General features: G+C 46.4%; 1 protein-coding gene across 2 annotated transcripts in view; it reads left to right on the forward strand.

Annotated features, from left to right (window-relative positions):
* The first annotated feature begins 4,791 nt into the window (after positions 1–4,791).
* The window catches only part of PLAT (plasminogen activator, tissue type), a 35,541-nt gene continuing 12,665 nt past the window's right edge, over positions 4,792–27,667 (forward strand). Inside the window, exons 1-7 of one of the 2 annotated variants that reach the window (XM_088151879.1) lie at positions 4,792–4,921; positions 20,135–20,230; positions 22,303–22,354; positions 23,830–23,961; positions 24,785–24,898; positions 25,500–25,674; positions 26,898–26,989. In XM_088151879.1, coding sequence (XP_088008005.1) covers positions 20,165–20,230; positions 22,303–22,354; positions 23,830–23,961; positions 24,785–24,898; positions 25,500–25,674; positions 26,898–26,989 — 631 coding nt within the window. In that variant the 5' untranslated portion in view covers positions 4,792–4,921; positions 20,135–20,164. Of the gene's footprint in view, positions 4,922–19,806; positions 19,868–20,134; positions 20,231–22,302; positions 22,355–23,829; positions 23,962–24,784; positions 24,899–25,499; positions 25,675–26,897; positions 26,990–27,667 lie in introns of those variants that run through there. The other variant, XM_088151880.1, reaches the window with a different exon arrangement.

Consider the following 27,667-nt stretch of genomic DNA (forward strand, 5'->3'; position numbering starts at 1 on the left):
AACTAGCCCAGTCTGCCACTAACCTGGGATTTTTACCCTGAAGAGAAGGCAGCAGGTGAACAGGGCTGACTCGATTAAACGGGAGTAATCTTTGATATATGTTCAGCCACAGTAAAGGCACTGCCATTGTCCAAAACTACATATTGAAAATAAATGAGTAAGTAAAACTCATGCTGATCCAGTTGGTGATAGCACTTCCAGACATTTACCTGCCTCCATCCACTTTGGCCCGTTGCATTCCCCCCCCCCACCTCTTTCCCCAGCATGGCTACAGGGGGTGAAAAGTAAAATAGAGGGAGAGAGAAAGAGTTCCTAGAAGGCTCTCTATTAGGGGCCATTCTAGGAACTCACTGGAAAGGTATTCCTCTAATAGACTTTCATCCTTGTTCACTTGCCCATGGCTGAAACTAAAATTAAAACTAACCCCCAATAGGCTTCAAGGTGTTTGCACAACCTGCTAGCTCTTCCTTAACCCAGGTAAATGTTTTGATTCATTTGCATTTGAACAGATTCATCTAGTCAAAGCATTTTAAGCTATAATGTAGCAGATCTGGTTTTGGCTTGGTATACAGTGGGGCAAAAAAGTATTTAGTCAGCCACCAATTGTGCAAGTTCTCCATGATTTGCAAATAAATTCTTTAAAAATCAGACAATGTGATTTTCTGGATTTTTTCCCCCATTTTGTCTCTCATAGTTGAGGTATACCTATGATGAAAATTACAGACCTCTCTCATCTTTTTAAGTGGGAGAACTTGCACAATTGGTGGCTGACTAAATACTCTTTTGCCCCACTGTATTTGGTAAATCTAGCTATCATTTTGGAAAATATATGATTTAGAGCTTATGAAGGAGCAGATGGGTCTTACACACTAGCATCACAACAATGCGATACACACTTACCGCTCTAATGAATAGCCATCCCAAAAATAATTCCATGAATTTCATGGAAATGAGGTAGCAAATTTGGGGGGGGGGGGGACAACCTTTGCATGGTTGATTAAAAGCCAGCACTTGGATGACTTAGCATTTCATCTTGAGAAATAGAAGGTGAGGAAAAGCAGAATTCACACTGAAAGCATGTTGAGCACATTTACACAATGTGATAATCTTGGCGCCCTAGTTGGGACTTGCCTAAGGGCCCTGCCTGGTCCCCCTGGATCTTCAGTTCAGCATTCCACAATGAAGAAGGACAGCACACACCAAAAGGATTATTTTGGAGTCCTCAACCTCGAGGAGTGTTTGGATGGTTGTATTCCAGGAGGTTTAAAGTTGTAACACCTAATCTTGTGGAGATAAAACTGGAGTGGGGAATTCAGTCTTCTGGTGCCTTGGTGAGTACCTCTGTTTTCCTAAAATTTTTAGAAGTCTGGTACGGGTGTAAGTCCATTTCTATTTCTGACCATCTGGCTGGCTGCCTGACAAGGGACCAGCATCTGTAATTGTTTTGGCCATCTGGCTGGCTGCCTGATGGGGAGTCGGCAATCTGTAACTGTTCTGATAGGGTCAGAACATCTGTATCTGTTCTGGTAAGGTCAGAAAATAATAGAGGGCAACCAAAAATGGGAAGAGGTCACCGTAAAATCAAAGACTGTACCCCATTAGAACTGGGAGTCAGTTAACAAGAGGAAGTGAAATACAAAAAGGTAAAATGAAGTATTATTGTCAAACTGCTTGGCCAGTGTATCAATTGGAAGATGGGGTGCAATGGCCCCCAGAGGGATCTCTTGATTACAACACCATATTGCAGTTAATGTTATTTTGTAAAAGAACGGGGAAATGGGATGAATGGTATTATGTTGATGTATTTATGAGCCAGTTTAGAAGACAGAAATGCAGAAAGGATGTAAAATCATAGTTCCTCTATTAAAGAGAGAAATGAAAGCTGTTTTAGAAGAGAGCAGAAAGAAGGATTCGGATGTTGAAATGGCTTCTCCTCCTCCACACACACACACCCATGTTCCTAAGAAGGATGGAGTCTAGTGTAAACCATCAGCAATGATATCTTCCTAGAAGTTAAGGCAGGGGTTCAGGGGAATTTGATTGATTCATCTTCACCCCCACATTTGAGGCAAGACAGGGCATGTCCTGGAAATTTTGGTAAAATGTGCCCTTTGAAGGAAGTTGCAGGGCCTGGTCAAGCTTCACCAACAGCTTTGCTGGGGGTTAGAATAGCACCAAGAGGGAGACTGGGAATTAGCCCATTTGAAATTCTGCATAGGAAGCCATACCCAGTGAGTATGCTTGCGATAATCAGGAATATGTAATTGGAAATAAATTTTTGAAAAAGTACTTGGTCTGTCTGTCTGCTGTCTTGTCTTCTCTTCACAAGTATACTCGGACGCACCAGCCATTGCCTTTAGATGCAGGTGTCTGGGTCTACTTGAGGTCCGGGAAGCCCAAGTGGAAAGGACCATTCCAAGTTTTACTGACAACACACACGTCTTCGAAATTGGACAGAGTTAAACTGTGGATCCACTACACTAGAGTGAAGCAAGCTGTGGAAGCAGACACTCCACGCGGGAGAGGGTGTCATGCAGAGCCAACTGAGGACTTGAAGTTTTTGTTTAAGACAGATAAACACAGCATTGAATAAAAAGGAGATATAGGTAACTGGGAAGTGGACTAAGACCCATTACTCAGACTTGGCTAATAGATGGACCAGTTTTATATCAACCAGCCGCACCAGGAGAAAGGGCTTTGTTGTGGGAAGCGTCAGAGCAGTGTTTAAAGTTTTTTGTTGGGGCAGAGGGAGAGAAAGTGTGACTGTTTTGTGGACATGGCACACTTTTGGCTGACCTTGACAGCTAAGATGACAATGTTCCATTTGCTGTACGTGTTGCTTTCTATTTTTAATTTTTTACCCTGTGCCTGTCAACCCCAGGCACTGCAACGCACATCTGCCTTTGCCCTCCTCATCCCATGGTGCAAGCGCCACCTGTGCTTATCTGCCTTTAAACCTGTTTCTGATTTGCATGACGGAGAGCGCACACCGCTTTCCTGCCAATAGGTCTTTCTGTGCCCCCCACATTAGAAAGGGAGATAACCCTGCTTCCTTTCTCTTCAAAGGATGGGGTATAAGCGTTGTGAGAGCCCCGACTCTTTAAAAGCAAGAGTCAGAGTCTCAAAGGGGGGATGACACGGCAGTACGGCAGCGGGTAGCTGCTGCTGCTGCTGCTGCTGCTGCACAATAAGCAGAAGGAAAACAACAGAAAACATTTCTGGAGTTGCGCAGAAGAGAAAAAGCACCTCTGTAAGGGTTCAATAAAAGTTCAGCAGTTTACACCATCCCTGGGTGGAGAGCTCACATTATAATTAGCTTTAGGCACGAGCGCACAAGGAAATTATGTGGATGTAGCTTGCACTTTCAGCTTTAGTGAGGAGGACAGTGTGCAAAAGAGTTAACAATGCGCACGAGCAAGGATCAGGGAGCAAATGATGGAAGGCAACTGAAAGTGATGCAGATGACATGGGCAGGTGTCTCTTTAGTATCCATAAAAAGCGTAGGTGTAGAGGGCAACTCACGCCCACCTGTGGACTGAAAATCCCACCCTCTGCATAGCTTATTACTTTGTGGCTGAAGGATGTGCAATTTATGACTTTGCTTTTCACTTTGTATCCAGTTGCAAGAATGTATAAAAACTTGAGAGCTTTTGTGCCTGCTCCGGAAATGATTCCTGGGCACCTTACTCTGCGCAGCATGAATACTTTATTATCTCCACCCTGGTGTGTCTATTGGGCACAACTGCATGCCAGGCTAGCACCCCACCCCACCCCAGTTCCTGGGACAACAATAAGATGCCCTGTTTGCTTTCTCTGACCACCAGCAGCATCTTAACCAGGGCTCCAGGTTACCAGAAGTTTAGCTCGTGGTGTCAACCCAGATTGCCCATTTCTACCTGGCAGAAACTGCGATTTGAAAGCCAAGCTTAATCTTTAGTGTCAAATTCAGCTTTGGAAGGGTCGCTCTCCCGGAATCACACCACACCTCCGCGAGTTTGCTTAAAGGAGCCCACGGGATGCGGAGGAACTGCAGCCCTCCCCCATTTGCCTGCTGCTTTTCTCAACCCACAGGACTCCATGGGTTGGGCTCGATTTGTCAGGAGCTGGTTTTTCTGGTCAAAATGTAACGCTCGACGAGTCTGGCACTCCAATTTCCAAGCAGGCAGCGTGGAAAGTCCACACGCGGATGGCAAAAGCCGCAGCTGTGCTCAGAAGCGTCGGATTTCGCCCGCCTTCCTTTTTATCCAAGTTTCCACCTTTTGGAGAGCAGACGCGGGCCCTGCTTCTCCATCCAAGCCGCACAGGAGGAGCTCTGAGCCCTTAACTACCGGGCGCACTTAAAACCACGGAAACCAGAGAGAGACGCTGGACGCCGAAACTCACTCGAAGCGTGGCTGGTTTTGTCCGACCGGCGCCCCTTTGTGGCCCGTGCTGCGAACTCCAGGCTGGCCGCCCGCAGCTCGCCCACCGCCCGGGGCTTCCTGAGGCGGAGGAAACGGGGAGGCCCCTGCCCGGGCGTCGGCGGGGAGGGCGGGGAGGGGGGCTCGGGCCCTCGGCACAGGGGCGCTAATCCCGCGCCTTCTTCTCCCAGCAGCCGCCTCTGGATCTCCCCGGCGCCCGCCCCCCCACGTCCCCGGCAGGAGGGGCGAGGGAGGCCCACGGCCAGGGCGGCCGGGAAGAGCTCCCTGCGGGGGCGCAGGGCCGGGGGCGGTCCGCCTGGCCGCGCCCTCGCCTTCCCCCACCCGGCGAAACCCCCCGCCGCCGCGCCGCGCGGGCTGCGGCAAGCCCGCCCCTTCGCCAGAGCCCCCGCCCTCCGGGCTGCAGGTTTTTTAAGCGGGGCTCCGGCTGAGCGGCAGCATCCGAGAGCCGGCAGCGAGCGAGAGAGCGAGCTTGGCTCGAGGCATCACCGGCGGAAGGACAGGTAACGGCTGCTGCGCGCTGCCGACTTTCCAGACCCGAGCCCGGGGAGGAGAAGGAGAAGGGGAGGCGGACGGGGTCGGGGAAGGGGCGGCTGCAGCCTGCCGCCGGACGGAAGAGCCCATCACCCGAGCCCCGAGCCCGCTCTGGAAGCAGGGAGAGTCGTCTTGCGATTCGGGTTAGGGCTGCGCTCGGGCTGGCGGCGGCGGGGCTGCGAGAGTCGCAGGCAAGCCGACGGGGGGAGCGAGAAGTTGGGCTGGGCTGGCTTAAGGATGGCCTTTGCTCCCCTTCCCTCTGCCACGGCCGAGCCCTGGAAGCAGGTGCCACGCAGAACTGATGCCGTTCCTCCCCCTTCCCTCACCCCCCCGCATCATGTCCTACTGACAAACCAGGGATGGGCTAAAAGGAAGGCAGACCGCCCTTGACTCCTCCGTCACCCACGCTGTAGCTGCACGCAGTCCCTCGGGTCTTAGATTGAGGGAAGGGGGGGCGGAGGCACCAGGCAAAGCCCAGATAGAACCTGACAAAGGGCATCCTTAGCTTAGCATCTTCACCTGGCCTGGTTAAGCACGTTAGGTGGTCACAGCCCTGACTGCCAGTCCCAAGGGACGAGGAAGCGGAGGGCAGCCTTTCCTGTCTGAGGCCTTCTGGATTCAGCTATGCCAGCTGGGATGAGTAGGAAATAAAGTCCAACACATGGGGGAGGGGGCACAAGAGGGGGAAAGAGACCATGGGGCCCTCAACCAGTCATTGGTCCATTCATTGGTGCAATGGCCAAATTTATCTCTCTTCATGTCTTCTTAAAAGTAGTGTGCATGTTGTGTGTGTGTGTGTGTGTGTGTTTAATATTGCCACTGCCTGATAAGAGAGAGCACCTGGAAACAGCACCAGAAGGGGGGAGCTGAGTTTACAGGAACAGAGTAGGATGGGGGGGTGGGAGAGTGCTCAGAGTATATGTGGGTCTCCAGAAGGAATCTTTCATCCCCGGAAGAAATACGGCCCTATGTTCTCTTCCAGGGTGACTTACACTGACTGCCCATAAAAATGGGACTGATGGAATGCCCTTCCCAAATTCTGTTACCAAACTGGCCCAATTGGTTCAGATTACAAAGGAAATCCACTCAGGAATGACAGCCTTAATTCTATGCTGTCATCGTCCATTGTTGTCCAGAAGAGAGAAAGAAAAAAGGCATTAAACACTGAGCTACTGTAGTTAGTAGTCTGTTCCATACATTTCTTCCAAACCCTTCCTTGTTTCTGCATGAAATCATACCAATACCAGGCTTGAGGTAAGTCTTCTGTAGAAATCAAGCCAGCCACTCAACCAACCAGGAGGGAGTGGCAGGTCTTTCTGGTAAGTTATACTTCTAGTGTTGATAAGGTAACTCCTACCTTTAACAAGGGGAGAAACAAAAGACTGGCAAAAGTAAATGTTCAGCTTCTGCATTTTCTATTGTGATACCTGACTGATACATCCTGTTGTAGAGATGTCAGTTACAGAGGAAAGTTTGGCCATGTGAACTGAGGGCATTCTGGCTAGGAATGCTGGGCCTTGCAGTCCTGACACAACTGGGTTTCCTTTTAATGAAATGTGCTCAACATTTTAATAACAAAATAAATGAAAGATGGGGGAAACCAGAGTGGGGAAAACAGGGACCACTGGAAGCTTCTTTTTCATCCTGCATATCAAAACTGGAGATAGGTTTAGCCCAGATCAGGCAGCAGCCCACTCTGGCTTTGGTCTATCTTGTATCTTGCTCATCGGTAGCATATTTGCCAAATTCCCTGTTATGCTGCTGGAGAGCGACCCTGTTTTGGTTTTGCAGCATGATGAAAGCGAGTAGCAGAACAAGTTGAGGACAGCTGCTTCCTCTGCGTGGAAGATAGCCTGGGGAGGAATCCAGGGCAGAACTAAAAGGAAAAGCTGGCACACTGATTGTCACCTTTAAAGCCCTACATGGCATGGGGCCAGGTTACTTGTCTCTGCTTCTCTCGGATGGTTTTGCCCATCCCACCAGATTGGGCAGACCGGTCATGCTCTGGGTCCCAATGGTGGGTCCTCAGAAGCCTGCTTTCTCTGTCATGGTGTAAGTCTTTTGGGACAGCCCTTACCCGCCATACAGTTGACCTCCAACATTGCTGACATTTCTGGAAGGCCATGAAGACCTGGCTGTTTCCCCAGGCATTGGGGCCAGGATGCTAATGGAGCTGTTGATGTGTGCAGGTGTATCTGTTGTTAGTGAGGTTTGTTTAGGGGCCTCGATTGCTATTTTTTGTGCTATGCATTGTGATTTTGTTTTGTTTTTATCAGTTAGCTGTTCAGGGTGTCTTGGGTAGATGGACAGCCATATAAATATGTTCAATAAATAGAAATAAATAAAATAAAGGAAAATGCTGGCCTGCAGCATGTCCTGGATTTCAAAAAATAACTCCCAACCCCAGAATGCTTTGATTTTATAAGTAGATGTGGAGTCTGATAACACCTTCAAGACTAGCCAACTGCTCATGAAAGCTACTGCTCTCATTACAGTTGGTTAGCCTTGAGGATGCTACTAAACTAACATGTTCCACCTTGATTTTTCTCCATTTACTCCACTGCATCTGATGACATGAGCTGCAGCTCACAGAAATGTATGCTTTTAATTAAAAAAAAAAGTGTGAAAAAGTGTTACCAGATTTCTTCTGATTTCTTGATTTTTGAAGGCGCCCAAAAATACTGGTTGAAGTTGGTTGGTGAGAAATTCAGGAGGCCAAAGAAAGGACTTAGAACACTGGTTCTGTTGAGGGAAGAAGGAATGGCCTTGAAGGACAGGAGGAAGAGCCACTACCAAGACAGTCAGATAAAAGAGGACTGAGTCCAGGGCAGGAATGTAACCTGAGTAAGCATCTCAGACAAGACCCTCCCTAGTTCTCAGGAGGATAAAGGGAGTGAGGAGGGGAAATGCATTCAGACCATTACTGTGGCTTCACAATAAAAGTACTACTGACCTACATGGCATTGGATTCCTAGCCTGATCTACTTTGAAGGTGGAGTCCTTGGGGTTCTCTGAACTTGGTTGTTTTCTTGCAGACATTTTGTTACCCAGCTAGGTAACATCTTCAGCGCTTGAAGGAAGTGGGGTTTGCTCTCTGTTTATATACAGTAGCTTGCCCTGCCAGTGTTGGTGGAAGCGTTGTTTTCTCCTTGCTAGTTCCTTGATTAGGCTGTTGTTTACTGCTTGATTATCTGTCTGAGTTGGTAGTTCCTTGATTAAGGTATTGTTTACTGCTTGATTGTTTGTCTGGTGTTAATCCTGGTGTTAATCTCTGCTTATCTGGGTGATGATTGCTGGTGAGGAGATGTTCTGGTCTTTTTGTTTCCTTTTTATTGTCTCTTTTGAATAGTGTGTAGATGTTGTTTATCTCTGTGTGCCTGTTGATGGCTGATTTGTCTGAATGCCAAGCTTCCAGGAATTCCCTCGCGTTTTTGGATTTAGCTTGGTCTAAATGCTGACAGTTTCCCAGTTGAAACTATGGTTAAGTCTTTTCATGTGTTGTGGGATTAAGGAGTTTTCATTGTAAACCCCACTCCCTTTGAGCACTGAAGATGTTACCTAGATGAGTAATGAAATATCTTCAAGAAAACAACCAAGCTCAGAAAACCCCAAGGACTTTATGCTTCATAGAGAGAGGAGCAGTCTTGTAGTCATGCCTTTCTGCCCCATAAATGCCCCATTGAGATGATAGAAGGCCTCCTGGGAGGAGGGCTACTTTGCTTTCTAGCCATTGTGAAGAAGCAAATCTGTCCCTTTCTTAACATCCCAGTGAGAAGGACTTTCCTTTTGACCACATTCCACAGCCTGGGTGGCTGGGAATCCTCCAGACCCATCAGCCACCATCATATCCCAGTCATTCACCATTGGGCTTGTTATCCTCCTTTAGTACCTTGCGTAACTCAAGGTGGGCACAGATAGATGTGGTATTCTACAACCACCCATCATCCTCAGCAAAAGTGGAAAGGTGAGGGTGACAGAAGGTTGAGTGAAGCTATATGAGAGTAACTGTTTAGGATATATGCAAAAAAGTGGAATTGAGTGCAGTTCTGACACAGTGATTCAGATGGTCCTAATAGCTCCAAGATGCACCTTCAGCTGCGGCTGGTTGGGCAGGAAGATGAGAATACATCAGCTTTCATAATCATGCCCGTCAAACTGATCCCTGCTTGCAGTTGGGTTGGAAATTTAGAGAAAACAGCCATGTTCTCTATTGGTTATGTGTGGGACCTAACACTGCATGTCCTGGATTCCAAGAATCAGCTACAGAGGAATCCGGATGGGGAATCTGGTGTCATGCAAAAATAAATCAGCTTCGCAAATTACAAAATCCACGTCAATACTCTTCTTCAGAAAGAGCATAATAACTATTTTAGAAATGCATATTGACAACTAACTCAGGACTTTTAGTTTTGTTGGGTACTTACAGATATCTGGGATTCTTTGTTAGAAAAAAAAGGGAATCTTAAGGGGCAATGGAAACAATACAATGAAACTTTGGGAACAGTAGATTTATTGTAACAATGCAACTGAAAGATTCTGGATTTTGTTTGCACCTCCCTAAGGGAGGTACACCTCACAGTTTGGGAAACTCTGCTCTAGAGGTGTAATGGGATGTGGGAATGACCTTGGGAGACAGGGGGAAGAGATGCTGCCTAGGGAACGGTCAGATAAGAGGGGGAGAATCCACAGCTGGATAACGGACAGAGAAAGAGACTCAGAAGGGGCCCTCCCTAACTTATCAGGCTGTAAAAAGAGATGGTGGGAGAACTGTACTTTCAGACTTGCAAGATTCTGTTAATGTAGCCTTACAATAAAGTAGAATTAACTCATCTGATCGTGTTTCCTGTCTGGTCCACCTGGGAAGGCTGGCAAGAGGGAAGAACATTGCTAAGGGAACATTCTGCATTGGCTCATTTCATGTAGCTGGTGGGATAAGTTTTTCCTTCTTCCCTAGTCCTGACCAGGGGGGAAATCAAGATGGAGAAAAGACCAAGCCATACCAAAATTGAACAAGCTAAGATTGTGGCAGTGTGGATAGAGGTGACCTTGACTGGGTAGAGCCATAGCCAAACTGAACAAGCCAGGTTGTGGCAGTGTGGATGGAGGTGACCTTGACTGGGTACTGATACTACTTTATAGGGGTGGACCCTCTTACTGGAAAAGCTTCATTAGGAGTGAAGGGCAATTGTTATGTAACTGCTTCCTGGAGTTCTGTTTACCAAACTAAATTTATAGACATGCAAACACTTCTGGGTTTTTTAGACCACGTTGGCCATCTGGTTTTAATTAGATAGCTTATCTTCATTGAACGGCCTTGTTATTAGGTGGAAAACAGGACCAAGTCTTCAGCACTCTGCTGGCAATTGAGGTGTCTGGTGTTGTGAAGAGATACAGAAAATGGCCAATGTGCATTAGGGTCCTGACGAGTCATATTTGCTTTCATTTTTTATACAATTTGTCCAACACCTTTTAAGTCTACGTACTCAAGGAGATACATCAATGGTTTTAGGACAAGCTGTATGGTTATATGGCAGGGAGGATAACATTTGAAGGTAACATTGGATCTTTCAGCCTGTGACCCTCCCACTATAAGTGAAATAAGATGGTGCCCTCACCTGCTGATAAATGGCAACTAGGGTGGTGCTAAAGTCTTTCTCCAATAATGGCGATAGAACAACCTTCTTCACTGCATCACTGCAACTGAAGGCCGGCTCTCTCAGACAGCTCAGAGGAAGTTGCAAGACATAATTCTCTCCCCCTTCAATCTGCTGGCACCTCTCAGCAATGGCCAGGAAATGGCTTTGCCTTGCCTAATGCCAGGGGTGGCCCTTGCAGGTTAACTTCCAGTTACAAGCTCAAGAACATAAAGGGTCTCTTTCTCTCTCTGCTTGAATGCTAACTTGTCTCTAAAATCACTAGGATTTTGCTCCCAGACAGGGTCATACAGGTCTATCCAGTTATGAATGGAGAAAGTTGATAGGGGTAGCATTTATTTCTCTTTCTTCGGAATACTGCCTGAACCAGATGGGGTCACCCAATCAAGCTGAAGAGTGAAAGATAAAGGAGAGTTCCAAAGAAAGAGTGTATTGTGTATGTGTGCGTGCGTGCGCCTTTGAGTCAGCGTTGAATCCTGGCAACTGCCTGGACTAATCTCTGCAGTTTTCTTGGCAAGATTTCCAAAGGGCTTTGCCACTGCCCCCTTTCTAGGGCTGAGAGAGAGTGACTGGCCCAAAGTCACTCAGCTGGCTTTGTGCCTAAGGTGGGACTAGAAATCACAGTCTCCCGGTTTCTAGCCTGGTACCTTCCTCACTACACCAAACTGCCTCTTGTATTCATGTGGCCAGTGAATAAATGAAGGAATTTACTGCCACAAGGGGACACAGTGGTGGTTGTCAACAGGGACAGAGTTTAAATGCTTAAAAGATAAAGCCAGCAATGGCTATTACAAGTAGTCCTTGGGTTATGACGGCAATTGGGTCCGGAATTTCCGTCTCTAAGTGATGTGGTTGTAAAGTGCGATGTCGGATGATGATATGGCTTAGCAACAGAAATTCCAGCTGTCCCAGTTGCTGCTGTTAAGCAAGGACTGCACGGGTTGGTAAGGGAAGACTTCATGTTACCGCGACTTCCTGCCAGCTTCCCATTGACTTTGCTTGGGGAAGCTGACAGGGAAAGTCAGAAATTGCAATTATGTGACCGTGGGATGCTGCAATGGCTGGAACTCCAAGGACCAGTCATAAGTACCATTTGTTCAGCACTGTCATAACTTTGAACGGTCAGTGAACAAATGGTCATAACCCGAGGACTACCTGTAGTCATGGCTAAATATTACCTCCAGCATTGAAGACAGCAAGGTGGGGAGGTGGTGGCATTGCCCTGCTGTCCTGTCCTTTTCTGCCCTCAACACCAAAAGTAGCAGCACGTTCTGGCCTTTGGGGGAAAGAGGATGCGAAGCCAGATTAGCTAAACCTTTGGTCAGATCCAGGACAACTCTTTTTTTTTGCTCCTACTTTTCCCAAAGACTTTAGCGTGAAGCCCAGATCCATTTTCAGTTTACAGTTTCTGATGGACTTCCTGTTGATCTTTATTGTTTGAGCCCAAGCTGGTTTCTGGAACCACCAGGGTGTTATTCTGCACATATTACGTAACTTCAATTGGATGGTCCCCTACCCCAAGGAGGGGAAAAACCCTTTCCACTTCCTACATGCAGAAAACCAGCATGCCAGGTGGCAATGTTTAATATGGCTTTTTTTTGGTGGTAGGAATTTGTGGGGCTTGTTATAAAGATGACAAACCCTTCTCTTTCTGCGCATATCGCATGAAATAATGCAATTCAGAATTATGCAACTGACTCCTCAGCTCCTGGTGATTGTGGGAATAACATAGAAGTAGTGTATCATCGTCTTGGGGAATTTTTTTTTAAAGTTACAGTTAAGTTTTATTCCTGCTAATGAGGGGTCAAGTCTGGGCCCTGGCGTTTTCACATCCTGTCTAAAATAGGGACAGATGGATGGATAGACTTTCCTTCTTCCTTCAGACAGAGTGAAAGAATTCTGCAGAGAATTAATATGAGATGGAAGAGAGAGAGGTTACCTTGTGTTCCTGGTGACTTTTCTTCTTTAAAAAAAACCCCGAGTACATCCCACTTCCATCCTGCATCTTAGGAAATGACCTGGTGGCCGTGGAAATTATTTATTTCTTTAAACAAGGAAAAAATTGCCATGTCACTGGAAAATTAACCAGAACTCCTTCCCCCACCCCACCCCGCCTCAAATTCGATGGGGATTTGGACTCCGAGTCATTTGCTTCAATATTCTGTCATTCCTTCTGGAGCTGGAATGAAAATGAACCAGATCAATCTTTCATCAGACTTACAAAGCATTCCAGAAAAGTCAATGGCAAACCGCTTTTCTTCTCCTGCCAAGAAAACTGCATGGATGTGCCCATAAAATCACCAGGAAGCGAGTTCAATTTCAAGAAGACTTGGCTTTATTAATTTTAGGTCCTTCCTTCCTTCCTTCCTTCCTTCCTTCCTTCCTTCCTTCCTTCCTTCCTTCCTTCCTTCCTTCCTTCCTTCCTTCCTTCCTTCCCCTCCCTAATGTATATAATTTTTGCAACCAATTTTTCCTAATTCAGTGCATTGCTATACATTATTTCTATAGATATATACAATTTTGTGCAGGGATTTTTCAAACTGCAGAATTTGTAGAGATGCTAATTTGGAAGGGCAACTAAGTTTGGGGTGTATATTGATTTGAACATGCAAAGTTAAGTAACTTGACATTCAAAGGGGGAATTAAACAAATTCTTTGCCTCTTTCCATATAGTAAGGACTTCACTGTCTTTACTTTCTATGCTTTCTGATTTTTATAAATGTATATGTCATTGCAATTAAGCTGTAGGTTATAAGATTTCTTACATAAAGCAAGTGTGTGCACACAACATGGATTTACTGAGTGGGCAAGGTGAAGTGAGGAAATTGGAACAAAATCAGACTTGTCTAAAAATCTGATGCCCTGATATTCAACGGCGGCACCAAAATCCTTTTTAAAGTTCTAGGTTTTCAGAGCCTGAGAAGCTATTTTCTAAAATCTCAGAAGCTTGGCTGTCTTCTAAACTAAATAAAACCTTGGGCTGTGTAAAGAAAAATTTGTATTCCAAAGATTTGAAGACTGGTTGAAATAATGCTAATGTTTGTGTGCTGTGTGTATGTGCTCACCTTCCATTTGCTCAAGTTCTAGAAAGTATTTGTAAAGTTTGAAAACCTAAGTGGAAACACTTTTCCATTAGTGAAAAAAATTGGGGTCTGCCTCCATTCTAGCCAGTATTACTTGAGGTGGAATAAAAAGCTATTTTATACTAACTGGGTTTTGCATCTTATGCTAAGCTGGATTTATTGTAATCTAGGTTTGTTAAATAAACCCCAGTTGCCTGAGAACTCCAGCCAAGAAACGTTGGTATGGCTGAGCACGATGTCTGAAGCCAGCCACAGAATCAACCGTTGGTCAACTTAGCTCTGTCTTGTCCACCTCGGACTTTCCAGTCTGATGTCCAGTGCCTCCTGGCTCTGTTGGACTCCAGTTTCCATCATTTGCCAACCAGCACATGTGGTGGTTGTGTTGGCTAGAAGTGATGGCTGTTGTAGCTCAGCACTTCCAAATGGTGTCACACCATCCAATCAAAGGGTGGTCTGTTTTGGATCCCTCAAAGCAAGACTAGATGAGGAGAAGTAGATAGCAAAGCAGGGAAAATAGGGTTGTCCTCCCCTGGATTCTACCCTCTTGTTAGTTGTACTCCCCCCACATAATCTGGTAGGCCAGATCAAGAAGCAGACCCCACAGGGATTCCAGGAGTGCTACTTTATTGCTGCAGGTTATATTAACAGAATCTTGACATCCCATCCAAAATCTTCACTGGCCCCCTTTTTGAGGACCGCAAGGTCTTTTCTCACGCTTCCTACTTTTCCTGGGTTAAGCGACTGCTTCGCTTCTCCTACCTCCTTCTCAAGGCCAGAACGAAATTTCTCTAAAGGCAACTATGGCTGCCATTTGGACTTTTTTGATCCTGCCCCTGTGTTGAGCCAAAAACTGACCCAATGCGTTGGATTCACACAACACAGAGCCGTTGGAGAAAAAAAAATCAACCAGGATAAATGTTAACTGAGCTTGGCATGTTGGCAAATGCAACCAAGAGCAGACCCATTTTATCATTCCCTCCCAGGCTCAAATCACAACCTACGCAGCCTGCACAACCTGCCATACCCATTTGCTTTCCTTTAACACAAGAAACACAGAATTACAGCACAGCGTCCAAAGAGAGAAGAAGACATGATGGAGCCATTGCCCTCTTAATTTCTTCTCTGGGCCTTCTCCAACCTGTTGCCCACTGGCAGTGCTGAAAGCCCATGCTGGCTGGGAGTTTTGGGAGGCGCAGTCTATGGGCCCAGCTTGGCGCAAAGGGTCTTAAGGTTTCTTCACTTTATGAGTTTAAGAAAATGCATGTTTCTGGGGTTTTGTGTTGGCTGGGAAGGCTCTTGTTTAATTGCGCTCACCCCACCCCAACTCCTTCTCTGGGGTCTTCCAGATTCATCCAGAACAGCTTAGCCTGTGTTTTGCAGAGCAACTGCTTCAGTGCCAAGCCATCTCCCGCTTTCCTTTTCTTCTTTGTTAGTTTCTCTCCTATGAGTCATCCTTCAAAAGCATGAGCAAGCAGTGGAGACAACATGTAAACTGCCGCCTTTGAAGACCTGTTCACGTGACTTAATTTGGTTATGTGGGGAAGGTTAGGCTGAGAGCAGGGGTGTCCGCAGGACATGGTCAAAAAAGTGAAGATGGTGGCCGTGATGGTACGATCATCCATTAAGCACGGCCAGTGGGGAGATCTTTAAAGACTTCCTCTCCTCCTTGGGATTCTCTGAGTGCTGCAAGTTTCCAGCTGCAGGAGAGAGGAGAGATGAACCTCGGGGTGAAGCAGTGGAGCCATCCTGGAAGGTTTACAGGGGTGTCCACAAGATATAGTCAAGATGGTGGACTGCAACAGTGTGATGGAAGCTTTTATGGACTTTGGACATAAAAAAACAGAGCTTCAATCACACCATGGTGGCCACCATCTTCCATTTTTTGACCATGTCCTGCAGACACCACTGGCTGAGAGAGCATCCAGGCCTTAAATCTGGATCTCTGCATTAAGATCTCTCTTAATCTGCCCTTCTAACCACTATGTCTTACTGCTGGGTGGGACATTTTTGGTGGCCCGTGCCCACGCTCAACCTTTTCAGTGGGGCTGAGGGTCACAAAGTGGGTGGGATCACACCACAGTATGAGTGAGGCTGAATCGGGGAGAGAATTGGGGGGCTGTTTTCTCTCATTGTGATCTATTTGCATCTTGTTTCCATCCCTTTTCCTGCGTGGGGCTGGTGAGTTCAGGTTTCAGCAGTCATGAGTAGGGGATGGCTGAGTTGCAGTAAGAGACGTTGGGGCTCCACCTGGCTCTGGGCCCATAAATGGCCTGCTGTACCTTACTGGCTGTGTCTATCAGGCAGAAGTAGAGCAGAGGTCCCACTGCAGTAGTGAGAAAAGCTTTGTCTGCTCAAGTGTTGTGAAGTGTTGTGCCTAAGCAGGAGAATGGCAAGTTCATGCCTTGTACTGCTATGCTGTACATTTTGTTAAAGGTCCTTGGGCCAATCTCCTCTTCTTTGTTTTGGAGATGTGTAAAGAATGCATACGCGTGAACATAGTAAAACGCTCACTGCAAATCTGCCTTTTCACCTACTGGCCCTGGTGCGGCTGAACCAGGACTATGAAAATAGCATATTATGGAACAATTGCAAGCAGTCGTTGCGTAACTGTAACTTAAAGTAGAAATGCTTCCTTGGCTCTTGAAATCCATGCAGGGCAGGCGTGCTGCTTCAGCATCACAGAAGAAGAATATGGCCAGCCAGAAAAGATGCTTTAAGAGCATGTAATCCTACCTATGGCTGCCATATCTGGTCTGCAAAAATCCAGATCGCAGCCAAAACATATAAAAAAACTCGCTTGTTGCTGGCAGAAGCCCCATCCAGCAGGACAGGAGTAAGACCTGCGTGGCATGGTCTTACAATGTTAGATGAGGACTGGGAACACCAGATTCAACATCCCACTTGTCAAGAAGTCCCTTGGGTAGCATGGGGTCATCAATACCTGGTGGCCCTTGGGTAGCTACCAAGTCTGAATTCCTGCCTTAGATTCCTATTTCATTTGAATCCGGTATCTTGCATTCCAAGTGGCACCAGGTTGTGGAAACCCTGAGACAGCTCTGTATTTTCCTATAGGAACTATTAAAGAGTGGGCATGATCCAGTTTTTGGTTGTATGGTGAAAAGGAAGTGAACCATTAGGAACTCCTCCATCCAATCACTCCGTACTTCTCAACAGAACCTACTTTATAGGGCGGTTAATTCAACTTTAGCATTTGCCACCCACTGCTTTTTGGAGAACATCCAATGTTGATAAGCCGTTCAGACCAACTGCAGCCTAATCCAGAAAAATCTGCACCCTTGATGTAGAATAATGGGGAATTCAAAGTCCTTTGGCTGTTCTTTCCCCACCTTCTATTTGACTTTTTGGAAGCTCTGAAATGGTTAACTTACTCTTAACTTATTTTTGCACAAAGCCCATCTTTATTTTAACCCAAAGCTTTATCGCTTTTTCTACTTTGGTTTCTGGCTAAGTGACTCATTCATCAGTCACGCTCCCACCCCTCTCTTTCCCAGTTGGTCCCACCAACTTTAAATTAAATTGTAGTGACTGAATATTTGTCCTGGGATGAAAGATCAAATTTCTTCTCAGCCTATTGTCTCCGAGTCAAGGATCCTTTGCAGAGATTTAGGCAGCAGAATGGCATTTTAGCTGCCATTTTTGAGTGGGACCTGTTGCAGATGTTCAGTTTAAAAATTCCTGGTCTCCAGTCCTGTATGCATGGAACTCATTGGGTCTGGGTAAACATCTGCAGAATAATTGCACAGAATGTCAACGCTGTAAGACTGGCTTCCTTTATGAATTGGAATGAGCAATGTTTTTGGGCCAGTGCCATCTGTAAAATTTTGAGAGCCTGTTGTGGTTGCCTTCCCAAAACAGCTGCTATTGGAAACATGGCCAGTCACTAAATGCTCTTTTCCAATGCTGAGGCTTCTTGCTGATGTTTCTTCTAACTTCCAGTGTCTCTATCACCCAGTGTGGCCTTTGTTCTTCCAAATAACATCCTGGACTGCAATGACCCGCTATTTTTATTACCTAAGAATATCTGTGTGGCCCAAATGTCACATCTTTACTTTTGAAAATAAAGATGATTCTGAAGTTCAACTCTTCTTTCTAACTCCTGTCTCTCTCAGTATTAAAAGAAGATAAAAAAATAAAAATGAGATGGGCCAAGGAAGCTGGTGAATTCCAAGGCTGAGATCTGTAGATGTTCTCCAGCTCCCAGGTGTCTCCCCCAAATTATGGGGGATGGCTACGGATGATGGGAGTTGAGGTCCAACACATCTTGGGGAAGTCTTTCCTAGTGCATATCGATCCAATATCTCACTAGTAACCTAACTGCCAATTAGAGCACAAGTTTGCCAGTTATCTGGGATTTGAAAATGATGCTGCAAACGAGACGGCACTCAAATCAGAAGCAATTTAGGGAGTCTTTTCTGGGAGGTTGGGAATGGAATCTTGAATGGACCTTGCTGGAATCTGTATTTCTTTATCATGCATTTGTACAGCACCATGGGCCTGATGTTCCATAGCACAGGGTTCCTCAACCTCAGCAACTTTAAGAGGGGTGGACTTCAACTCCCAGAATTCCCCAGCCAGGCTGGGGAATTCTGGGAGTTGAAGTCCATCCCTCTTAAAGTTGCTGAAGTTGAGGAACCCTGCCATAGCAGGAGTCTCTTTCCAGAACACTATGTATGCATGAGAATGTTTGTCCCATCCTTCATTCATCTCTAAGCTATAAACTATACATACTTTTGAAATCTGAGAATGTGGAGAATTGCATACCAAATGTGAGAGTATTGTCTATTTTCTGGTCTCTGCAAAATAGATCAACATTTCTGCCTTCAACAGGATACAAGAGAACATTCGGCCAATTTTTCTGCTTTTAGTCAATTCTTCAAAAGTGATCTTTGATTAATTAACTCATTGGCCACTCCCTGGTTTTCAGATAGGATCCATGGTCCTCTTCATGGTTTTGCTAATTAGCAATACTTGAAGGTTCTCCTTCCTTATGTTTTAATTAATTCTGTCTCTTGCCATTTTTCCACAGCATGTAGGTTTTAGGCTTGAGATAAATAGACATATACAGTACCCCCCACACCAACATATGAATAAAATGAATGAAACTATCCAAATCCAACCCAAGAACCCTACAGCCCTGTCTGCATTTGATAAATACAGTTATAAATAGAGCGGTCTTTTTGTGCTTTTTGGAAATCCACAAGCTCCAGCCATGGAGGACCACCAAACGATGCAGGAATGTTTTAGTTGAGATGGGGGTCCAAACGCTGTTGTGAGTCTGAAAGGTGATAGAGTGGCAATCTTAGGGTACAGGGCTGAACATTTGGAGCTCTTCTTCTAATTTTTGGAATTCTGTGTGGTTCTTATAGGGCAAAATAGGTAAATTAAGCATCTTCTTTGGCACTCTTTGGCATCTATAAAATTCAAAAGATATGTTTACACCATATACTTAACCAGGACAGTTGAAGAGTTAGTGGCTGCATTTGCACAATGTGCAAAGGTGGGTTAATGTTAACCTTGGTTAGCTTTCTGTGTCTCAGCATGCTTTATGAACCTAGCCTGTTTGATTAATTTACAGGCTGAAGTATTATGTGAATCTAGAAAAAGAGATTAAGTCAGTAACCAGGTTAATTGTGTTGTGCAAACCCAGTCAAGAAATTTGAAAGCCAGAAATTAGAGTGGTTTTTACTGAATTTCAGCCGCTGGTTCTGGGGAATACCAAAATGAGGTTGTGAGCCATCCACAGAGCATCGCTTGGCCATACCTTGGTATGCGCCATGCAAAACTGTAGGAAGATTTCCGCAGAAGATGATTTTCAGATCAGGAAAACTAAGGATGAGGAAAGATAAACCCTGCCCTGGGCAAAGGTCACTTGGCAACTACTGCAGTGACATGAAGATGGTGGGACAGTCAAAATTCACCCCCCACCCCTCCAAGACTGGAAAGGCTTTAGCTTTGAGGGCTGACTTAAAGGTCCTGGAAGTCTGTTGTGGCTGGGAGGCAGGGAGTGAGTCAAGGAAGTGAAGCCCCCGTGACCAAGACAAACAGAACGCCAAAACCACAACTCCATTTTTTGGGTCAAGGAAGCTACTTTCAGCACTCAGTCAGAGGGAGGGACCAGAAAGGAAACAGCAAGTCTAGGCAACACTATGGGATGGAGGTAAGCCGCGTGAGCAGATCAGTCTGGCCGCCTTACGTTAGCTGTCAGTGGTGCTGTCCTGCAGCTGCTGTTGCTGCAAGGTCTTCAGCTGACTAAGGGCAAATCCACCCCACCATCTGTTCCGGGGGTGCCTCTGCCAGAAGCGGCTGATGTCGGTTTGCGTGCGCCACCCCGCCTCCTCCAAGCGAAGCTCTGAGACGGTTGCATTACATCCGCGCTAGCCGCATTGCCTCCCTACAGTCTTCTCTCCCCTTGGTTGTCTTCTAGGTGTGAGCTTGCTTGCTGAAGGGGAATAAAATGAGCCTCAGACGGACATTTCTCTTCCTTTCGCTGGTGGGAGCAATCGCCACGCTTCAATGCACGGTAAGAGGCCAGCCTGCCAATCAGCGTGTTCGTCTCCGGCCTTTCTGGGCAGCCCGGGAGTGTTTTTCTGTGGCTTTTCTCGGGCTCATCAGAAAACAGATGGGGCTGGTATCCTAGCCTTGGCTCTAGCCGTATTATTTATCAAAAGGATATTCACTTGGCTCTCAGACCAAAAAGGCTCACTGCCAGGTTGTCAAAGCTGAGAAGCAAGACCGTTTCTGCAGGCAGGCTTAGACGTTTGAAAAACACAGAAGGAGGAGAGATGGGAGAATGTTCTAGTTCAGCAAAGCTCTGAGCTGGACCCATCCCCAATGGCTTTCTGGAGAGGAAAGCTGTTTTTCAAGGTCAGGTTGAAACCTGCAGGTTGGAATGAAATGTTTCTGCCGCTTTTCACCCTTATTTATTTGTTTATTAATCAAATTTATACGGCCGCCCATCTCACAAAAAGTGACTTATTAGCACTTCTACTGTTCGATTCAAATCCTTCCTTCGTCCCTTTTTCATTCACTAGTTGGATCTATAACCGGCAGCGTTCAAGGCGAGGGATGGTGAAGGTGGTATCCATGATGTCACCATGCAAGCTCCTGTCCCTTTTGAACATCTGTACAAAGGGCACAGCTTGCCCTGGAGCATCGTGTCCACCATCTTGCCCGTTGTGACACACATGGCTGGCCATGGACACCACTGTTTATAAACCACCATTCTTCCAAGGACTCAAGTAGGTTGGGCTAAGAGTAACTGGCCCAAATTTTCCATAGCTAAAGCTAGACTGGAACCTGAGCCTCCCCAGGGCCAGTCTAATTCCTTCCCCACCGCACCAAACTCTCATCTCTCTGGGGAAGCCCTGCTCATTCCTCCCCACCTTCAGGTTTATGACGTGGGGCCTTGATTTTTAAGGATGTCACAAAATGTTGGAGCAAACATGTTAACTCTTATCCGGGCAGAGCAGGAGAGGAGAAGGCAGGGAGCGAAAGCAAAGTCTTCTCTTGGCTTCCGCATCTGGAGCACTTCTACAGAGGAGGGGCGTGTTACGTCTGTGGCAGCAGCTCTGTGGGCTTTGTAGTGTGAGGAACTAACTGCTTTTAACTTAGCAGAACAAAACTGGGAAGATTGTGCCAGAAAATAACTCTTGAAAGTATGCAATAATACCTATATCCAAAGTGCTCGAGCCGAGGCCCACCAACTGCAGTCAACACCCTGTGTGTAACTCCTTCCAAAAAGTTGTCACTGAACTGGAATGTTTATAATTATAAATTTGGAATTTTAACAAAAAATGAAATCAAACTTAGATTTTGCCCTGTCCCCATCTAGGTTTTGGATTGGGAGCCCAGCCAAGTACGTGTGGTGTACAATTATTATTTTTTTAGAATTTTTTATCCCACCTTTCTTATTTTTACAAATAACTCAAGGTGGCAAACATACCGAATCCTCCTTCCTCCTCCTATTTTGCTCATAACAACAACCCTGTGAGGTGGGCTGGGCTGAGAGAGAGGGACTGGCCCAAAGTCACCCAGCCGGCTTTCATGCCTCAGGCAGGATTAGAACTCATCGTCTCCTGGTTTCTGGCCTGGTTTATATCTATACTGCATGTGCCTCTGTGTGTCAGCTGAAATGACATCTGAAGGGAGTTCTAGTCCATTACAATAGATGCATGTTGTTCTGTTGGTTTTACAAAATGAGCTTAAATTGCTTCAGCTTCTTTTTAACCATGCCAGCGTTTCAAACAACTAAGAAGTGGCTTGAGAAACCACTTTGGAACAGCAAAATAAGTCAACTTGGCTGACCTTGGCTGCTATCAGAGGCTAAAGAGGATCAGCCTTGGTTTGTATTCACCTGCATGTTCCAGAATCGGTGGGCCGGGTTGAGAAGCTGAGAAGAATCCCAGGCGGATGTGAAGCATTTCCATCATGCTGTCAAGAAACTGGTTGCCAGGAGAAGCTCAACTCAAGGGTCTCTTTGTTTTTGAAAGGAACAATCCCCACTTTCCTAAATCTTGGGATCTAGTCAACCTTCTGTTCTCGATAGTATGTTTTTGTTGTTCTTTTTCAAAGCAACCTCTTTTCCTCTTCCAGGAACTTCCTGTACGCGTTAAGCGAAGTGGCCGGGAAGGTCAGCTAAGAATAGGTAAGGAGCCTGTTTGGAGCAGATGGGAAGGAACGTGGGTGAGTGGGTCTTATGAGGGTAATGATTTTAAAGCCAGTCGGTTTTTGTAATTTTAGTACAGAATTTAAATTCCCAGGACTCTGCCAGAAATCTTTCAGTCTAGAAGGCAGAGGAGAGTCCTGTCCCGGGCTTAATCTCTTTGGGAATGGTCGGGCTCCTAATCACATGAATGCAGTTTGTTGGTTTGGCATCCGATGACCTATCAAAGGTAATCAAATCCAGGATTCAAGTAACGTGACCCAAATCTTGTGTATATCCAGAAGATATACCAAGCGTGCCCCAATCTGTGGTTCAAAAACTGTAACCAAAACCTTACCCAAACATAAAAAGTTGCCACCTACCTGATTTATTTAGCATTCATTAATTTTTATATGTGCATGCCCCATTATATTTCCCCCTGGAACTCCTGATGGCACATGTGGGGTCTCCCCTAATTTTATCCCCACCATAATCATCGCATGAAGTTGGAGTGAGAGATTGTGACTGGCCCCAAGTCACCCCCCTAAACACCTATCCAGTGGGAAGCACGTTTGAACGCTCCTGCCCTGGTCTAATATCTTAACTACTGTACTACACCAGTTTACACTGGGGCTCAGGCATTGGAAAATAGGATTTTGGAAATGGAAAAAGTTGGAATTTTAATGGACACGGGCTGGGGAAGTAGGGAGAAGGTGGGTGACAGTGCATCCCCTCGGGGCAGGGCCGACTGATGTGCCCGAAGAATCAATATTGGGGGGGTTGGTGCCTTTGCAAATATCTGCAGATCCTGCGAACAGCAAGCCCGCGTGGATCCTCCAAAACCGCAGTAGCCGCCTGGTCCCTTCTCCGCAGGGATTCTGCAAGATCCTTGGGAAGATTCTTAAGGCTCCTCTGGAGCGCCAGGGAGGTTGCGCGTTTCCAAAAAGAGGGCTGGGGGATTCGCCAGGCTTTGTGGCTACAAACCCGTCTGACAAATGCGATTCTTTCGGATCTGGCACACCCTTCTTTCTTTTATATTAAACTAGGTGTATATTTGCCTTTCTTAATGCCAGACTGGTATACAAAATATCATAAAAATAAACCAAGCATAATAAACCGTGCCAATAATCAAACCACATCAATTGCAGCGGGGTAAAAGCAGGAAATGCACACAATTGTTCACTCATGTCAACCAGCTGTATGAAAACAGCTTCCACTGCCTAAGCAAATAAGCAGTCTGTGAACTGGCGCTGGACAGAAGCCTTATCTGATGAGGTTCGAAGGGCTTGCCAAATATTTGGAAGAAGAAAACTCTCTTTTGGGGAAAAATGAGGCTGGGCGGAGGAGAGTTGATAAAGGTTATGGATTGTTCTGTGCTGCACACACAAAGTGGGGAAGGGAAAGTGGGGCCGCTGCCGTGCCTTCAAAGCTGGGAAGGAAATCCTGCCTTTTGATGACATCCTGCCTTTTGATTACAGTCAAATGCAGAGACCCATTCACCAAACAGATCTACAATCAGAGGGAGAGTTGGCTCCGCCGAGCCAAGGAACGAATTGAATACTGTCGGTGTGAGGACAATGGCATCTCCTGCCATGCGGTGCCCATCCGAGGTGAGTTCCGGGGGGGGGGCCTATAAGTCCAGCAGTGGCATTTATTTATTTGATGCATATCTCACCTTTATTTTGCACATAGTGCATGCATAATGCTCCATCCTCCTGTTTTCCTCACAAGGGCAACTCTATTGGGCTGAGAGCAAGGGTCTGGCCCAGTGTCTCCCAGGGTGCTTCCATGGCTCGTGGGGGTCTAGAACCCAGGTCTTCCTGCCCCTAGTCCAGCCCCTTCATCACTGTCCCACGCTGCCTCTTGGGCTGGGAGAGAGCTTCTGGGGCAGAGAGGGGAATAGGCCCTGGGTCTCCCTTCTCTTAATCCAACCCCTTCTCCACTACCTAACCTGGTTCTTGGACTGAGAGGGAGGGACTGGCCCAAGGTCACCCAGACAGCTTCTGTGCATAAGGGAGGATTAGAACCCCCAGTCTCCTGGTTCCTAGTCTACCACCTTAATCTCTACCCCAAACGAGTTCTCTCTCTAGAGAAGATTGAGAGGAGGTGGCAGAAGGAAGCCAGCTTGGCTATATAAAGGAATTACACAAGGAACCATTTGCACCAAGTCAGAATGCTGGATCAGCTGAGATGGGCCCACCCAATGCAGTTTAGCTGGAAGGGTGTTGGGCTGGGAGAAAGCCATGCCCAGCAGCTGTTCCTTGGAATCCTTCTGCTGGGGATGACCAGAAGCTGTACCTGGAAGCTTCTCTGCCTACAAAACCAGGCGTTCTGCCTCTGAGTCATGGTTCCCCTCCCTCCCCAAGGACTGGAAGAAAAGCAATGGGGTCGTGGAAGGGGGAAACTGAGCGGCTGTTGTTTTCTCTCCCACAGGCTGTATAAAGCCACTTTGCTTCAACGGGGGCCGCTGCCAGCAAGCCTTGTACTCGCCCAACTTTTTCATTTGCTTCTGCCCTCCAGGCTTCACGGGGAAGTACTGTGAAATTGGTGAGTATGTGACCGGAGGAGGAACTGATGTGTGCAGTGCAGGAAGGTGACAGGAGGTGGTTCTTCAGCCAGGCCGTGGTCCCCTACTCTAGCTCTGCAGATTTTGTTGCCGTAAGCGCGGCACTCGGGGTAAATACGTGTAATAACAGCTGCCTGCTCCCACTTGGACCTGATTTTAGCAATAAAAAGGAACCAAGCAAGGGAAACTTGGAGGAACCTACTGTCAGGTCTAGTCGGTCCTCAGCCACAACGTTATACCGGTGGTGTGTGATAAGGGAGGAAGAAGAAGAGGAGGCTCTACATCCAACTACAGCTATGGTGGAGGCCGTGAATTGATTGCTTCCCATCAAGGGTCTCATGCTTGGAAAAACAAGGAAAACAGCAGGGTGGCATCAGTTCCATGCAAGCTCTACAGTCTAAGTCAGTGTTTCTCAACCTTGGCCACTTGAAGATGTGTGGACTTCAACTCCCAGAATTCCCCAGCCAGCCTGGCTGAGAAACACTGGTCTAAGTTTTCTGCACTGGCTTCAGAAGGTATCTGGAGCTTTTTCCAGAGGCAGCTTGAAGAGACTCAGATGAATGTTTCTATTTCCCCATTCAGATACCAGAGCTCTGTGTTACCAAGATATAGGACACACATACAGGGGGACATGGAGCACAACGGAGAGCGGGGCTGAGTGCGTGAACTGGAAGATCAACGCCTTGACCTCCAAGCAGTTCCATGCAGGGCGTCCAGATGCCCTGAAGTTGGGGCTGGGTGATCACAACTATTGCCGGTAAGAGGGGGCGAACCCAGCAACTTGCTTCCCCTAACTTCTCCTTCCTTTTTAGCATGCACCTTTGGTCTCCCATTCCTTATTCTGTCCAAGTTTGATCTCTTGGTTCAACCGAGCACTCTGCAATATCCAAGATTTCCCAGGGGGTCTGACAAACAGAAACCTGCACCTACAAAAATGTAAATTAAAACTGGCAACAGCGTATAATTTACACACACACACACACACACACACACACACAAACCCTAAGTGAAACAAGTAAGTCGTGTGATTAAAAGCAATACATGGGCAACTAGACTGCAGAAAGACTGTCAGAATGATTACCGCAACCTCAGTTTTAAAAAAAGAGGGAATAGCCCCATCCCCTGTCCTGCTCTTGGATAGCCTCTGATAAGCAGAAGAAGGCACTTCTTCAAATCCTGTTTTGAAGGGTTTAGAGATTGTAGGAGGAGAGCTGGATTGACCTACAGCAGTGTTTCTCAAGCTTGGCAACTTTGAGCTGTGAGGACTTCAATTCCCAGAATCCCCCAGCCAGCTGTCTGGGGGATTCTGGGAGTTGAAGTCCACACAGTGTGAAGTTGCCGAGGCTGAGAAACATTGGTCTGCAGTAGCCAAAAATCAGAAGGAGTTTGATAGCATCTTTTCTGACTAACAAGTTTTATTAGAAGGCGTAAAGTGTAAGCTACTGCTCACAAAACTTTATTCCTTGTAATAAAATCTGTTGGTTGGAAAAGATGCTAAGATAAATACTTTCCCTGATTTATGAACAGCTTAGAGATTAGTAAAAGTACCTTAATTAAGGCAAGAGGTGGATTGGAAGACACTGGAGATGACACGGCACCAGCATAGTATGCTTTCTAAGGCATTTTCCTTAAATCCACCTATGAATTATTTTCTTTTATGCATTATCACTTCGTTTTGCCTTTTCTGGGGTTCTAGGATCCTTCCTGCCTCCCTTCCTTTGTTCCTTCCTTTGTTCCTTCATTCCGCTCCTTCCTTCCTTCCTTCCTTCCTTCCTTCCTTCCTTCCTTCCTTCCTTCCTTCCTTCCTTCCTTCCTTCCTTCCTTCCTTCCTTCCTCTCTTCTTCCTCCTTCCTTTCGTTCCTTCATTCCTTCATTCCTTCTACTCTCCTCCCTCCCTCCCTCCCTCCCTCCCTCCCTTCCTTCCCCTGATACACTCACGATCCTGAATACTCTAGCGCTGCCTTCTTTTATCCTCTTTAGAAATCCAGATAAGGATTCCAAACCCTGGTGCCACGTTCTAAAAAAAAACACCTATGTCTGGGAATATTGTAGCATTACATCTTGCGCCAACGGTAAGTTCAAAGCCTACGTTGTTTAGTGAAAAGCTGGGGGGGGGGGATACAGTTCCTAAGCAGGGCCAAGAGTGGGATTGTTACTCCAAGCTTTTCATTTCGAAATAAACAGTTGTTTTTCCCGACTTCACTTCTGGAATTGCAAACCCAGATTTTGACAGGGTTGCATTTTGTGGTTTGTTTATTCATGGTTGATTGACTAATTGGCTAAGCCGTTAGCCATGAGAGGACAAGCATTTTGGTGGCTTTGGGCCACAGAATACCTGGGGAGATAATGTGGCTTAATGTGGCTCATATCACATATCTAGGCAGGGCTGGTTGGGGGAGCTTTGGAGTTTTCAGATGGGACTTCCATGACTCCTTTAGACTGTTTCCCATCACCAAATGGTGAGACGATTGTGTAATTGTGTAATTACATATACTTACAGTCAGGTCCAGAAATATTGGGACACCGACACAATTCTAACATCTTTGGCTCTATACACCACCACAATGGATTTGGAATGAAACAACACAATGTGCTTTAACTGCAGACTGTCAGCTTTAATTTGAGGGTATGTACATCCAACTCAGGTGAACGGTGTAGGAATTACAACAGTTTGCATATGTGCCTCCCACTTGTTAAGGGACCAAAAGTAATGGGACAATTGGCTTCTCAGCTGTTCCATGGCCAGGTGT

Source organism: Python bivittatus, unplaced genomic scaffold (assembly GCF_059951505.1).
Source record: "Python bivittatus isolate LINGU-HERP-01145 unplaced genomic scaffold, Pbiv_v1 ctg000680_np1212, whole genome shotgun sequence".
Taxonomy (NCBI): domain Eukaryota; kingdom Metazoa; phylum Chordata; class Lepidosauria; order Squamata; family Pythonidae; genus Python; species Python bivittatus.